General features: G+C 35.8%; 1 protein-coding gene across 1 annotated transcript; it reads left to right on the plus strand.

Moving 5' to 3' along the window:
* Positions 1 to 724: 724 nt before the first annotated feature.
* LOC306861828 (platelet glycoprotein 4-like) lies at positions 725 to 12,665 on the plus strand (the record flags this gene model as incomplete). Its single annotated transcript, XM_079404315.1, has 13 exons — positions 725 to 847; positions 1,469 to 1,629; positions 2,328 to 2,472; positions 3,171 to 3,317; positions 4,453 to 4,544; positions 4,775 to 4,824; positions 5,126 to 5,195; positions 6,536 to 6,720; positions 6,834 to 6,952; positions 7,045 to 7,118; positions 7,236 to 7,290; positions 10,036 to 10,176; positions 12,654 to 12,665. The coding sequence occupies 13 exons, from the start codon at positions 725 to 727 to the stop codon at positions 12,663 to 12,665; spliced, it is 1,374 nt and encodes a 457-aa protein (XP_079260441.1).
* Between the last annotated feature and the right edge of the window lie 2,379 nt (positions 12,666 to 15,044).

The following is a 15,044-nucleotide window of genomic DNA, read 5'->3' on the forward strand; positions in this document are numbered from 1 at the left end:
TTCTATTTCTATTCTAAATTTAATGTTTTTTCCCCTCACATGGTTTTCTGGATTGCATGATTCTGATTGGTCAGCTAAAGTATTCACTATATGCATACAAAATGTACAGTATATACACACATACGACTGCCTGAAATGCTTGATTCTGATTGGTTAATTGCAACTTTAGTGATCTGATATTCTGTTCTATAAAATGTTGCTTCTACTGTATTTATTTTCTATTTTGTGAGAAATTATGCTGTTAGCTATTAGCCTATAGAATGTTCAAAAGTAAATTAAAATCAACATTTAATAAAAAATATATATTAGATATTGTTAGAATCCACTACATTCACATGTATCACTGTTAGTTTTAATCTAGAAACAACACTTTCTCCTTTTTCTTTTCTTTCTGAGGCTCTCAAGTCTTTTCGAGGTCGATTATATATTTCAAAGTCACTCTTGAGTCTTAACCTGTTAAAACTCAGCTCTCGTCTGATAGTGACATTGGCCTTGGCTTCTGAATGCCGTGCGTTACGCGCCCGCTCCCCGCCCAGCAGTGCGTTAACGCGCTCAGATAACTCCGTCTTAACGAGGGTCTCCGGGTGTGCGCAGCAATCCAGTCCTAAATCTCCTCCTCTGCAACCTTCGATCCCTGGAATTTACATAATAATTCCCAGGACGACCTCATGCTCGCACCTGACGCGCCGCCGGTCAGTGTTGGTCCAGGCTGCTGCTCGCCATCATGACCTGCTGTGATCTGAAATGCGGGCTCATCACAGGGACCGTGCTGGGAGCCCTGATCGCCTTGCTGGGCGTGATTCTCATCCCTGTGGGCAACATGTTCATTGAAAACACCGTGCACACGGTAAGTCGTCGTCTTTTTATATCAATATTCGGCGCACATGCATTTGCAGATCTTACAGTACATGATGAAGTTATGGAGAAATATTCAGAATAATTTTAGGAACAGTCAATGTAGGGCACAACGTACTATCAATGATGTATGAGATTAAATAAAATGGGGTTTATGGGTCAAGGGCATTATTTAATAAATGTATAGTTGGGGCAAGTTGTCACATGTAATTTATATGAAATTTATTGATTAGAATTTTATATTTCGCTGAAAAGCCGATAAATAGCATCTAATACATTTCCCATAAAGATAAATTGTGTATGATAGTATTTTATATTTAATGTATTTAGACAGCAGGTTCTCGATTTACCTCATGCTGTCAAGGTCAGTAACAGTGTGTGTTAAATGAGCTCTATTTCTATATTTAGGCAACAAAAATATTAGAAATGTTCTGTAGCATTATTTTAGAATTAAAGGTGTGTGCCTATACAGAAATTGACTGAAAATAACACCATACTGAGAAATACTCACTGGATTGTGACAACTTGCCCCAGCCCTACCCCATTTTGAAAATACATAATGTAGTATAAAAGTGTATAGATGATCTGACAAGTATGTTTTGTGTCTCTAAAGGAAACGGTGTTGGAAAACGGGACTTTAGCGTTTGACACCTGGACGTCTGTAGACACAGCGATATACAGGCAGTTTTGGCTGTTTGATGTGCAGAACCCTGATGACGTTTTAAGTCAAGGGGCCAAACCTGTGCTGGTGCAGAAAGGACCGTACACATACAGGTAAGACTTGCTATATAAATAGATTTTCAATCAATACTCGTGTAAACAAACAAATCAAGCATATTCACTCTTTGATCTTTCAAAATTACTCAGAAGCATCCCTATCTCTTGAACTACCTGAAATAAAGCAGAAAGAATCCCAAAGCTTCAAAGTATAGGCCATTTTTACCAACTTCTGAGACTTGTGATTAAAAATAGACAATATCAACATAAGCGCTTCAAGCTTGTTCAAAAGTTGTATCATGCTGTTGTCATTTAATTGTATGTTAATAAGCAAAAATGTATCTGATGGGATGATGCTTATCTAATTAAGGCAAATGTTACACTCCACGCTTACGTCTGTCATGTTCCAAAGTAATATAATGTGACGCGTTTAAATTTTTTATTTTATTATATTATAGTTTTTTTATCTGTTTTTGTTAATAATTTTATATATATATATATATATTACATTACATTACATTAGGGGAATCAATTGACTTAAATTACCAATGATACAAATAATTAATAAAAACAACAAAAAATGTTATTCATAATCTACTTGGCATGACATTCTAAAGTATGACCTTTTTCTGCTACGCTATATAGTAATATGACGAGTAAACACCACCTAACTTTTGTTTTTCTTGCAATTTCAAGCCACTAAATGCTCATAATGTATTTCTTTATGGTCTAATATGCTCTCTGTTGTCCTCTAGGACGCGTTTTATCCCCAAAACAAATATCACCTTCAATGAAAACTACACTGTGTCCTTTGTGCTGCCGGTGGGAGCCATCTTTGAGCCTAGCATGTCAGTAGGCACAGAGGAGGACATATTCACGTCGCTGAATCTAGCTGTAGCAGTATGTATTTTGACAACCATCTCTTGTCATCTTTCTCACCTGTCTGTCATTCTCTTTGTCTGTTTTCCTCCCTTGTCCTCCATGGCGAGTTAATGTGATGCATATCTCTCAAGACTGGAGTAATGGCTGCTGAAAATTCAGCTCTGCCATCAGAGTTAAATACACGTTCAAATAAATTACATGTTAAAGTATAAAAATAGAAAAGTTATTTTAAATTGTGATAATATTTCACAATATTAGTTTTTAAATAACTCAAAATTTAAAAAATCATACCGATCCCAACATGTTGAACGTGTATATATAATAAAAAGAAATAAATGAAGTACTGATCTTTCTTACAAACTCTTTTCGCTCACATGCCAAAAGTTGCTGATCCCTGATATTGATAACATTGCTGGCAGCTGTGAAGCAAGTCAGTTAAAGTTTGTCATATCATTGATAAAATGTTGATATCTGTGATTATCTGTCAAGAATCAGCACAGCACCTATGTTAAAATGTAACCAACAATGCTGCATAATCATCACCTCACCCATTTTCATAATTATATTCATAATTGCAGGTGATGTTCAATCAGATAAGAGTGCTGTTGAGATAATAAATTTTACTAGTGTTGTTGATTGCAAACAATTTTTAGGCAGATGAATTTATGACAGGTTATGGTTCCATGCTTGATCAACTTTATTTTCTTCTCTTCCAGGGTCTTTACAGATTACTAGATCATAGACTTGCAAACTTGCTCATCCAACACTCCAGTTCCACACTTTTCCAGAACAGGACTGTTAAGGAATTGTTGTGGGGCTACAAAGACCCAATGCTGAGCAGCACGATTGGAGTTTTTTTTCCAGTAAGGCTTCATGGCATTCACTAATAAAGGATGTTTATAGCTTCACTATTGATAAACAATGTCATATATATACAAATGCAATTAGACCATTTTTATTGTGAATGAGCAAAATCGTTTGTAAAATATGCAAATATATGATTTAAAATGTAATTATACAAAAATTAAGTATTTTTACAAAGGAATAATTCACCCAAAAATTAAATTTGCTGAATATTTACTCACCCTCAGGCCTTCAAATATGTAGAGGAGTTTTTCTTCATCTGAACAGATTTGCAGAAATGTAGCATTACATGACTTGCTCACCAATGGATCCTCTGCAGTGAATGGGTGCCGTCAGAATGAGACTCCAAACATCTGATAAAAACATCACAGTAATCCAAGTCCATCAATTAATCTCTTGGGAAGTGAAAAGCTGTGTTAAACTGTCTCTTCTGGCCAAAATATGAGTCCATAATCCATCATAATGCTTCCTCCAGTGAAAAAGGCCATCCCCTGTTGTCTTCTCATTTTATAATCATCAGCATATTTGTTTAGAACCCTTTGGACTGTTTTCATTTGTAAACGGTGCTTCATCTGAGCATATTTCTCTCCTGATTCAGACGACATGGCTGTTTTACTGGAAGAAACATTATGGGCTCCTACTTTTGCTAAGTTAAAACATGATAATTTTTTTTTTTTTTTAATGAACATTCTTGTATTTCTTGCATCACACAACAATAATTGTTGGACTGGAATTGTGTGGATTATTGTGATGTCTTTATCAGCTCTTTTTTATCAGCTCTTTTTGACGGCACCCATTCACCCATTCCATTGTTGAGAAAGAAATGTAATGCTAAATTTCTCCAAATCTGTTCCGATGAAGGATCAAACTCATCTAGATTCTGGATGACCCAGGGTGAGTACATTTTCAGCAATTTTTTGTTTTGAGTGAACTATTCCTTTAAAGACCCCATGACTGGTTTAATGAAAGATGGTTGTAGATTAGCCTTGAAGCTAATCCACAAAATTTCTCTTCAGTCTGAATGTCATCAATTAAATATGCTTATGTTTCCAGTTTTTACTGCCCTGTTTGTTGTTATATATGCACTCTATCATTCAGAGAAAATATGATCTATGTTTTTTGTTTTTCTTTTAGTACAATGGCACCTTCGATGGACCATACACTGTATTCACAGGCAAAGATGACATCAATAAGGTAGCCACAATTGAACGCTGGGCAGGTGAACCGTAAGTATATGTTACATTCGCATGAAGAATTTGTGTAACATGGAACATTTACATGGTTCTTGGGGTTCGTCGTTCTCCAAAAATGACCTAGACTTTAAATGTAGATACGGTATATACAGAACCAACTGTCAGTAATTTTGTTTATGATTTAAGTAATCAATGAATCCGTCACTTTCTTCAACACAATATTAGTAAAACTATCAATCTCATCTAAAAACTTTGTTGTACAGATCACTGAGTTACTGGAATGACTCTTATTGCAACAAGATAAACGGAACAGGCAAGTTTACCTCTAACATATTACACTGATATTGAATTAATTACATTATTGTTGACATATATGCAAATATATAGTATGACCTTCGTCCCACAGCTATTTCTAAAACTATGATGTCCAATAAAGAAATAGTGTGCAGGTCTTAGACTGTAGTTTTTCATCTGGTTTAATTATAAATCATCTATTGATTTTGAGCACTTCTACAAGGATACAGGTTGTTCTAAGGTTTCTGATATAAAGTTCAACAAATTTAATATTTGACACATTAATCACAATATTCAATTTCGTATTCATATGTCAACAGATGGTTCCTCCTTCCATCCTTTCCTGGACAAGAAAGAACCCCTGTTCTTCTTTTCTTCCGATATCTGCAGGTATTTCCAGTGTGTTTCCTGGATAATCAGTAGAAAAAGTAAAATACATTTTAAAATGATAAAGATGACTTTTTTAACAACAAAATTTGGACCTGATACAAACATCTGATATTAGACTTTTTCCTCAAAACTAACTTCTCTTCTATCTCAGAACTAACTTTTAACCAGGTGATCTCAAAGTGATTATGAGTCAATTACTTATCTTTCTTTTCAATAACTGTTTTATGCGTTTATGGCTTTTATAATTTTTTTTAGAGATATACATTTCCAGATACTTTATGAGGACACTGTATATATTTAAATGCCACTCATCAGCAATGGTCTCATAATCTATTGATTAACGTCTCATCTTCTCCATGAGGGTTCATGGACTTTTATCTCTCCGCATCTGATTAGATTTGTTCTGGAATCCTGATATATACAGATATAGTGTATCTAAGTGGAGGTTTCATGCGGCCAGTTTTTGTTTGTCATTACCACCAGAGGTCAGGCCACTCCTTCTGAAGGGTCATAGATGTCAGAAAAAAACTCAGTTCCTCACTTTTATCATAATACATCATGTGTGACTGTAAAGCCAACTGCTTGAGATCAAAGCTAGACAGTCTTTGTTTTTTTATTATTTAGTCACATGATAAGGGTTAAAAATGTATTACTGAGACCATGTCTTGAGGCTTCTGAAATATTTTTTCCTCATGTTTTCACTCGTGTCACTCAATTAATATACATTACTGTTCAAAAGATTGAAGTAAGAATTTTTTTTTTTGTTAAGTAAAAAAATTTAATTGATCAAAAGTGACAGTAAAGACTTTTTATAATGTTACATAAATAATCTATTTAATCTATTCAAAAAAGATGCTGTTATGCTCCTCCTATTTGTTTTTTTTATTGTTATTATTCATCAAAGAACCCTGAAAAAATATATATCACAGTTTCCACAAAAATATGAGACTGTTTTTAACACTGATTCTAATAATAAATGTTCACGGATCATGTGACAGTGAGGACTGGTCACTGGAGTAATGGCTGCTGAAAATTCAGTTTTGCCATCACAGGAATCAAATGAGATTTCAACTATATTAAAATAAACGGGTATCAGAATTAGCTTTATTGCCAGGTATGTTTGCCCATACGAGGAATTTGTTTTAGTGACAGTAGCTCCACAGTGCGACAGAATGACAGCGACAGGACATAGATAATAAAAAAAAAATAATATATATATAAAATATATATATTGTTTGTGTGTGTTATATCAGTTATAATATAATTAATATACTGTTTAATACACTCCTTCCCCCTTTGCAAGACATACATTTGTATTAAATATAAAACTTGTCCTCTAGGTCAATTTCTGCTGTGTATGACGGAACTGTTGACCTGAAGGGAATCGATGTGTATCGGTACATGTTGCCTCCTGAAGCTCTGGCCTCTCCAGTGGAGAACCCAGATAATCAGTGCTACTGTACAGACCCTGTGCTCACCAAAAACTGCACTACGGCAGGACTTCTTGACCTCACCCCCTGTAAAGGTCTGTGCTTTTGGCCTCGTATGATTTCAAATGAGACCAAAGTTGAAACTAAAGTTTATTGAATGCGTTATTCTTTCACATTAAGTTATTTATATTCAATATTTTTTTAACAGGAACCCCAGTATTCCTCTCTCTGCCCCACTTCCTCTATGGAAGCCATGATCTCCAACAAGGTGTGATCGGACTGAACCCGAACTTTGATGAGCACTCCATATTTCTGGATGTAGAACCGGTGAGGAACCCATTTCAGTTTGCACAAGTTTTCTTTTATTAAAAAGAAGCTTTAAGATAAGATAATGGCTATGCATCTTGTGTCATTTGTAGATTACAGGTTTCACTCTGAGATTTGCAAAAAGACTTCAGGTCAACATGTTGTACGGCCCATCAGATAGTATTGTGTATGTAGACAGACATCACACATTATCAATGATGCACGGTACTTTGCTAAATTTGTAAATTTAGCAAAGCTGTTTCTAAGCTGTTTCTAAACTTTGCTGTTTCTTTCTTTCACACAGAATTTTGAAAAATATCAAGGGGCACACAATTTTCCCTATTTTGTGGGTGAACGAGGTAAGTGCTAATGAAGCATCTATTTTATTAAAGCACTTAGTTCCAGCTAAAACATATAGGTCCAAAAAAGCACCTATAATAAACTTAGTATTCACAAAAAATACAAGAGGAAATAAAAAAGACGAAATGTGACCCTGGACCATTAAGTCCAGGGTATAATAAATAAGCTTTCCACTGATGTATGGTTTGTTAGGATCAGACAATATTTGGCCGAGATACAACTATTTGAAAGTCTGGAATCTTAGGGTGCAAAAAAATCTAAATATTGAGAAAATCACTTTTAGTTGTTAGTTTAGTTGTCTAAATGAAGTCCATAGCAATGCATATTACTTATCAAAAATTAAGTTTTGATAGGTACATCTTAAAAAATTAGAATATCATGAAAAAGGTCAATATTTTTTGCCCATATATATAGATTCATTACACATGTTATTTAATCATTTATACAATCATTCTTGAAATTTTGATGATTATGGCTTACAGATAATGAAAACCCAAAATTCAGTATCTCAGAAAATTAGAATATTACAGAAGATCAATAAAAAAGGATATTTTAAACAGAAATGTCAGGCTTCTGAAAAGTATGTTCATTTCTATGTACTCAATACTTGGTTGGGGCTCCTTTTGCATGAATTACTGCATTAATGCGGCGTGGCATGGAGGTAATCAGCCTGTGGCACTGCTCAGGTGTAATGGAAGCCCAGGTTGCTTTGATAGCGGCCTTCAGATCATCTGCATTGTTGGGTCTGGTGTCTCTCATCTTTCTCTTGACAATACCCCAGATTCTCTATGGGGTTCAGGTCAGGCGAGTTTGCTGGCCAATCAAGCACAGTAACACCATGGTCATTGAACCAGCTTTTGGTACCTTTGACAGTGTGGGCAGGTGTCAAGTCCTGCTTGAAAATGAAATCAGCATCTCCATAAAGCTTGTCAGCAGAAGGAAGCATGAAGTGCTCTAAAAATTTCCTGGTAGATGGCTGCGTTGACTGTGGACTTCAGAAAACACAGTGGACCAACACCAGCAGATGACATGGCAGCCCAAATCATGACTGACTGTGGAAAGTTCACACTGGACTTCAAGCAACATGGATTTTGTGCCTCTCCACTCTTCCTCCAGACTCTGGGACCTTGATTTCCAAATGAAATGCAAAATTTACTTTTATCTGAAAAGAGGACTTTGGACCACTGAGCAACAGTCCAGTTCTTTTTCTCCACAGCCCAAGTAAGACGCTTCTGACGTAGTCTCTGGTTCAGAAGTGGCTTGGTAGCCCTTTTCCTGAAGACGTCTGAGCGTGGTGACTCTTGATGCACTGACTCCAGCTTCAGTCCACTCCTTGTGAAGCTCTCACAAGTGTTTGAATCAGCTTTGCTTTATTCTCAAGCTTGTGGTCATCCCTGTTGATTGTGCACCTTTTCCTACCCAAATTCTTCCTTCCAATCAACTTTGCATTTAATATGCTTTGATACAGCACTCTGTAAACAGCCACCCCTTTCAGTAATGACCCTCTGTGACTTACCCTCTTTGTGGAGGGCGTCAGTGTTCGTCTTCTGGACCATTGCCAAGTCACCAGTCTTCCCCATTATTGTGGTTTCAAAGAACAAGAGATACCCAGAATTTATACTGTATGGATGGTCATTTAATGAAACTCAAATGTAAATATTCTAATATTTTGAGATACTGATTTTTGACTTTCATGAGCTGTAAGCTCTAATCATCAAAATTAAAACAAAAAACTGTTGAAATGTTTTACTTTACATGTAATGAATCTAAAATATATGAAAGTTTCACTTTTTGAAATAAGTTACAAAAAAAATGAACTTTTTCACAATATTCAATTTTTTTGAGATGTACCTGTATTTACGGAGGGAAATTGACAAATCTTCATGGAACATGATCTTTACTTAATATCCTAATCCTAATGATTTTTGGCATTAAAGAGAAATGGATAATTTTGACCTATACTATGTATTTTTGGCTATTGCTACAAATATACCCCAGCGACTTAAGATTGGTTTTGTGGTCCAGGGTCACAAATATGTCGGTTTGCTGCTTTGAATATTTTGTTACATATATATCTTATAAAAAACCGCTTAGGTTGAAATAAAGCATTTAGGTCCAACTAAAATGTGTAAGTCCACTTAATGCATATAGGTCCAAGCAAAGCATTACGGTTGAATTAAAAGCATATACTGTAGATCAAAATAAAGAATTTAGGTGCAACTAAAGCATTTATGCTCATCTAAAACATTTAGTTTTAATTAAAGCATTTAGATCAAATAAAGCATTCTGGTCCAAATAACGTATTTACTAAAGGTCCAACTAAAGCAAATTGGTTAAAATAAAGCATTAAGGTCCAACTAAAGCTTATACATCCAACTATAGTGTTTAGGTCCAACAAGTGACCTAAGTCAGTAAAATCATATTAAAATCCTTTCTTTTATATAGCATATATTACCTAATACATGCAAATATGATATGTATAGTATATGATTATATGCTGTGGGTTGTGATTGGTCCAACTAAAGCATTTAGATACAATAAGTCCACCCTAGATCCTTTATCAGTACTTTAAATGGGTACTTTAGACCCATTGGGACCAACAAAGTAATTTCTGAAATCTTACATCTGATGTATCAGAAGAGTTATTACCGTCCATAAACAGCTAATCTCACACAGTTTCATCAGAGCAGGATTAGGTGCCGCCTCACTGCTGACTGATTGTAAGATTTTGTCTTTTGTGTTAGACGGCAGTTCTGGACGATGAGACGGCCGACATGTTCAAGAAAGAGCTGATTTCTCGGATGGAGCTGTTGGAGGGGTTGCAGATCGGACTCATAGTGGTTGGCTTAGTCTTATTCGCCAGCTGTTTGATCGGATTGGTTGTGGTATGCACGAAACCGAGCAATAACAAAATATCTTTGATTGTTAAATAAAGGGAGGGATGCTTGGTGCTTTGCGTGTTTGATTTTTTTGATAGCACACTTTGTGGGAATTGTATAATGTAATTGTTATTTGCGCTCAGAGTACTGCAATTCTATTTATATAATTTATACTGCATTTTCGTGGAGCAAAATGATTTCTTTCTGTATTTCGCTTGATATTGTATCAAGTTATACTTTAAATAGTTATCAGGGCAAGAATTCTGCCATTTTGTGGTCGTACTGTGGATCATTTAAATATGAAATAGTTTTATATGTCAGCACAATTTCAGTAAAACAAAGAACTGGGAAACTTGGCCTCATTGTGATTTGTGTTTTCTGGATTTTTTTTTTTCTGTACTCTTTGCGTAGTTGTTGCTGTCTACACATCTCAAATCACATATCAGGTTTTGCCTTCTCATGCATAAGAACAATCACCAGACTGATAAACAGACACGGAAGAAATTCTGGAACAGATTTCTCTGTAAATCCATATGATTTACTTTCCATTCTCCAATGGTTGCTAAATCAGAATGGCAGGTTTTGTAGAACAATAGGCTTGGGGTTGAGTGGGAAATAAGGGTTTGTTTAATATGAAAGTAGGCCTGGGAGCTACCTCCCTCCTTCCTGCTTTATGAATTATAAAACGCAACTGGTCATCTCCGACTGCTGCTTTTCTGCTATGGTTTGACCCATGGGTTTTAAACTACTAAAACACAGAGCAAACAGCATGTAGGTTTATACTTTACTTTAGAATAAAGGCTTGACAAATGTCCATGCTACTAACATAAACACACACACGTGTGTGTGTGTGTGTCTCTGTCTCCAAGTCATGTATTCTGCCATTATGGAGAGTACCACAAGTATCACGCGCATGCATTGTTTGTGCAGAGATATTCTCAATAATGGCAGAAGACATGATTTGAAGGAGAAGAATTGTTTAATAAAGTAGGTATTTTTTATTTTCTTTGCACACAAAAAGTATTTTTGTAGCTTCATAAAATTACAGTTGAACCACCGATGTCCTTACTACGTTTCAGGGTCTGGGAACATTTCAGTTGTTTTCTATGGAGGGTCAGAAAGCTCTCAGATTTCATCAAAAATATCTTAATTTGTGTTCCGAAGATGAATGAAGTTGTTACGGGTTTGGAACAACATCAGGGTGAGTAAAAAAATGTATTTTTTTTTTTTTTATTTAAATTTACATTTAAGATTACATTTAAATGTAATCTTTGGCAAATCTGCCAAGTAGGGCTTGCTGCAGCCCACAAGATCCAGGGGGCGTGGTTGGATCCACATCTAGGGGGTGGAGATTGGTAGGTTTAGGGGTAGAGATGGGTGGGTTTAGGGATCAGGGGGTGGAGATGGATAGTTTTATGGGTGGGTTTAGGGGTCGGGGTGGAGATGGATAGGTTTAGGGGTGGGTTTAGGGATCAGGGGGTGGAGATGGATAGTTTTAGGGGTGGGGATGGGTGGGTTTAGGGATCAGGGGGTGGAGATGGGTAGGTTTAGGTATATATGTAGGTATATATAACCACGCCCCCTGGATCTTGTGGGCTGCAGCAAGACACTCCTCAAATCAGCTGTACATATGGTACCTAAATGTACTTTTAGCATTAAAAAAAAAAGAGAGAGAAAGAAAGAAAGAAATGTAATATATTTTTAATATATTTAAGTGACCTACTGCCCGTACTCGGAATTCGTGCTCTGCATTTAACCCATCCAAAGTGCACACACACAGCAGTGAACACACACACACAGCAGTGAACACACACACAGCAGTGAACACACACACGGAGCAGTGGGCAGCCATTTATGCTGCAGCGCCCAGGGAGCAGTTGGGGGTTCGGTGACTTGCTCAAGGGCACCTCAGTCGTGGTATTGAGGGTGGAGAGAGCGCTGGACATTCACTCCCCCCACCTACAATCCCTGCCGGCCCGAGACTCGAACCCACAACCTTTGGATTACCAGTCCGACTCTCTAACCATTAGGCCATGACTTCCCTGGCCGTTTATCGGTTATTGGTATTGTAGTTAAAACTGGCCATGAAGATAAGGCACAAAAGCAGCTTTAATGTATTTTCATATACACTCAAAAAAATAAATCGTTGGTGTAACTTAATATAATTATGACACACATTTCCACGCATTTGAATTATGTTATCTCTGCTTAATCTAGGCAAATAGAACCCATAAGCAAAAATCATCTTCAGCCAATGAGGTCAAATTATTTTTGTTTTAATTGTCTTGTGAATTTAACTTTACACAATTTTGTCTTGTTGAGCCAATTAATTGAAACCACTTAAATTTAAACAACCAGAAATATGTTAACTGAACGACGTAATTGTCTTTTAAACCAGCTTAATTTAATTACTGATATTTCAGCCAAAATTTACTTACAAATCAAATACTCAATGTGAATGTCTCAAATCTTTCTTTATTCAGTGTCCAAAGTGAAACAAAAAACAGCAATTACCGATCAGTGCTGACCTACAATTTCAAAACTACTCCATCTTAGAACAAGACAGATCAAAAATACAGTATTTCCAGAGTCAGTTTAAAGCAACTACAGAGGTAGTTTTAAGGTTTCAGGCAGGTTGACAAATATTTTGTCAAATAAAGAAAAACTACACAATAGAAATAGAGGAGAAACAATATTGCTATTGCATGCAATTAAATAAAATGAAAATCAACCACTTTTAATGCAGATTTGGCAATTACTGCACTCAAGGGAAAAAACACCAACTTGTGCTTAGTGTAGAGATACAATCTCAAAACTAGTATCTTACAACTACATATTTCAAGAATCACATTAAAGCAACTACAGCAGTAGTTGTAAAGTTTCAGCCAAGTCAAGAAATAAAACTTAGAAACCAACCACCGTCCGAAAAAATAAAAAGAGGATGAACAATACTGATATATTGCATGTAACCAAATAAAATGACTATACAATAATAATAAAAAAAAATTAAGACAATTTCTGCTCAGTGTTGAGCTACAACAAAATAGAACAAGGTCAACTTACTCCAACATCTTGTTCTTCAGGGTTTGCACTTTTGGTGAAAGTCTGTGTCCATCCAGGTTGAAGAACACTTTCTGGATTACCTCAAATGTAGATTTGAGTTCTTGTGGGTAGCTAAGGTTCAAGGCGTAAATGAGTCCGAATAACATGGCCACTGCTACAGCTGCATTCCTCAAGGAGCTGAGAACCTCAGTCCCTTCAATCACGACACCAACATCTACAGGCTGATCCACTGGGTCATGTCCTTCATGTCGAACAATATAGATCCCCATTACTGTCTGCTTCATCGCTTCTTTGGCACTCAACCAATCGCAATCCTGTGCAAAATAAACAAAATATGCAGCATTTGTATGACAACTAATCTTTAAGAACACAGTACAGGTAATATATGAAAGTGAAATAGACGGAAGAGAAGGATTTGCTTACAGCATACTCCTTGAACAGCTGTACATGGTCTTCATTCAAGTATGCACACAATGCTTTGAGGATGCATTCTCTTCGCACATCTATGCTGTTATTCTTAAAAAAACAAATACAAAACACCGTAAAAAAAAAAAAAAAATTGAATATTGATAACCAAGAGGTGTGTATAACTTTGTGTACCAACCTGTGAAATGGGTTGCATGATGTTTTTTATTGTTCGGCCATTGACTCCACATTTAGTGTTAAAAATCTTCATCAAGCTGTCTGAATATTGGTCAAGCACAACAATCAATTAGGAAATTGTAAAATCACAGGTATCAAAATGTATCAGTATGTAAAATCTGATTTAGATTTGACTATTATACATTTACATACTGGATTCCAAAACATGTATGTGCAAGCACCGATTAATAAAACACGTTCCTCTATTCCATGACAGTAATAAAAGGTGTTTTAAAAATATCCATGAATCAATTAAAATTAAATAACATTAATTAGCCTAATACTACTTACCCAATGGGGAAAAAAAACAAAGCCAAGCATGATTTATGTTTCTCTTGTAAAACCTGTGAAATGAAAACAAAAATGAATTAGCATGATATTTACTTGATAGTTATTTAATTTTTTTTAATGTATCAGAATGAAATGCATTTTTAAATAGATTCGGATGGTTTAGTTCTGCTACTGAAACCACTTTTCATGTCACTGTAAATTATAAATGAAACTTTCACTTTAAAAATTTGTGATCATACGTTCTATCACTCTTCTCTCCATACTCTGATTGTAAAGTGAAATGTACTGTAAATTAGGGCTGCAGGATAATCATCGTGCATATGTCACACTGAGCCGCATTTATAACGCAGAGCCGTTGTTCACTGAGGAGCTGCGCACCTGATGGAATTTACCGCTGATTACAGAACCGGCTTTACTGACGAGATGCGCGTTACACATCGTACAATGATGCAACCCTAACCATAATGTACTGTAACAGAATACCGCTAGCAAACCATGTCCCGACTCCATAGAACGCGCTTTTCGTTTTCCATGTATTTCCGAATACAAAAATCACGCTTTGGGTACAACATGTTACATCAAACATAAACTTGTATTTTAAGTGAAATAACTGTAAATCGTTTTACTTGAATTTGCTGTGTTCTCGTCTCTACCCGTACGGAAATATCACCTTGCTAACAGCAAGCTCAACAAAATTCAATGGTTAATTGGTTAATGTTTGTAATATAACTCAAACGATCTAGTGAAATACCCCTTACAACTAGTGTCAGATCTAAGTAAATACCACGTTAATGTCTAAATATGCACATGAATACAGGCATTTAAACGAATTTGCTATTTTTTCATTGCGTATACAGGGTGATCCGAGTCTGTTTTAA

The sequence above is a fragment of the Barbus barbus genome (genome assembly GCF_936440315.1).
Source record: "Barbus barbus genome assembly, chromosome: 42".
NCBI lineage: Eukaryota > Metazoa > Chordata > Actinopteri > Cypriniformes > Cyprinidae > Barbus > Barbus barbus.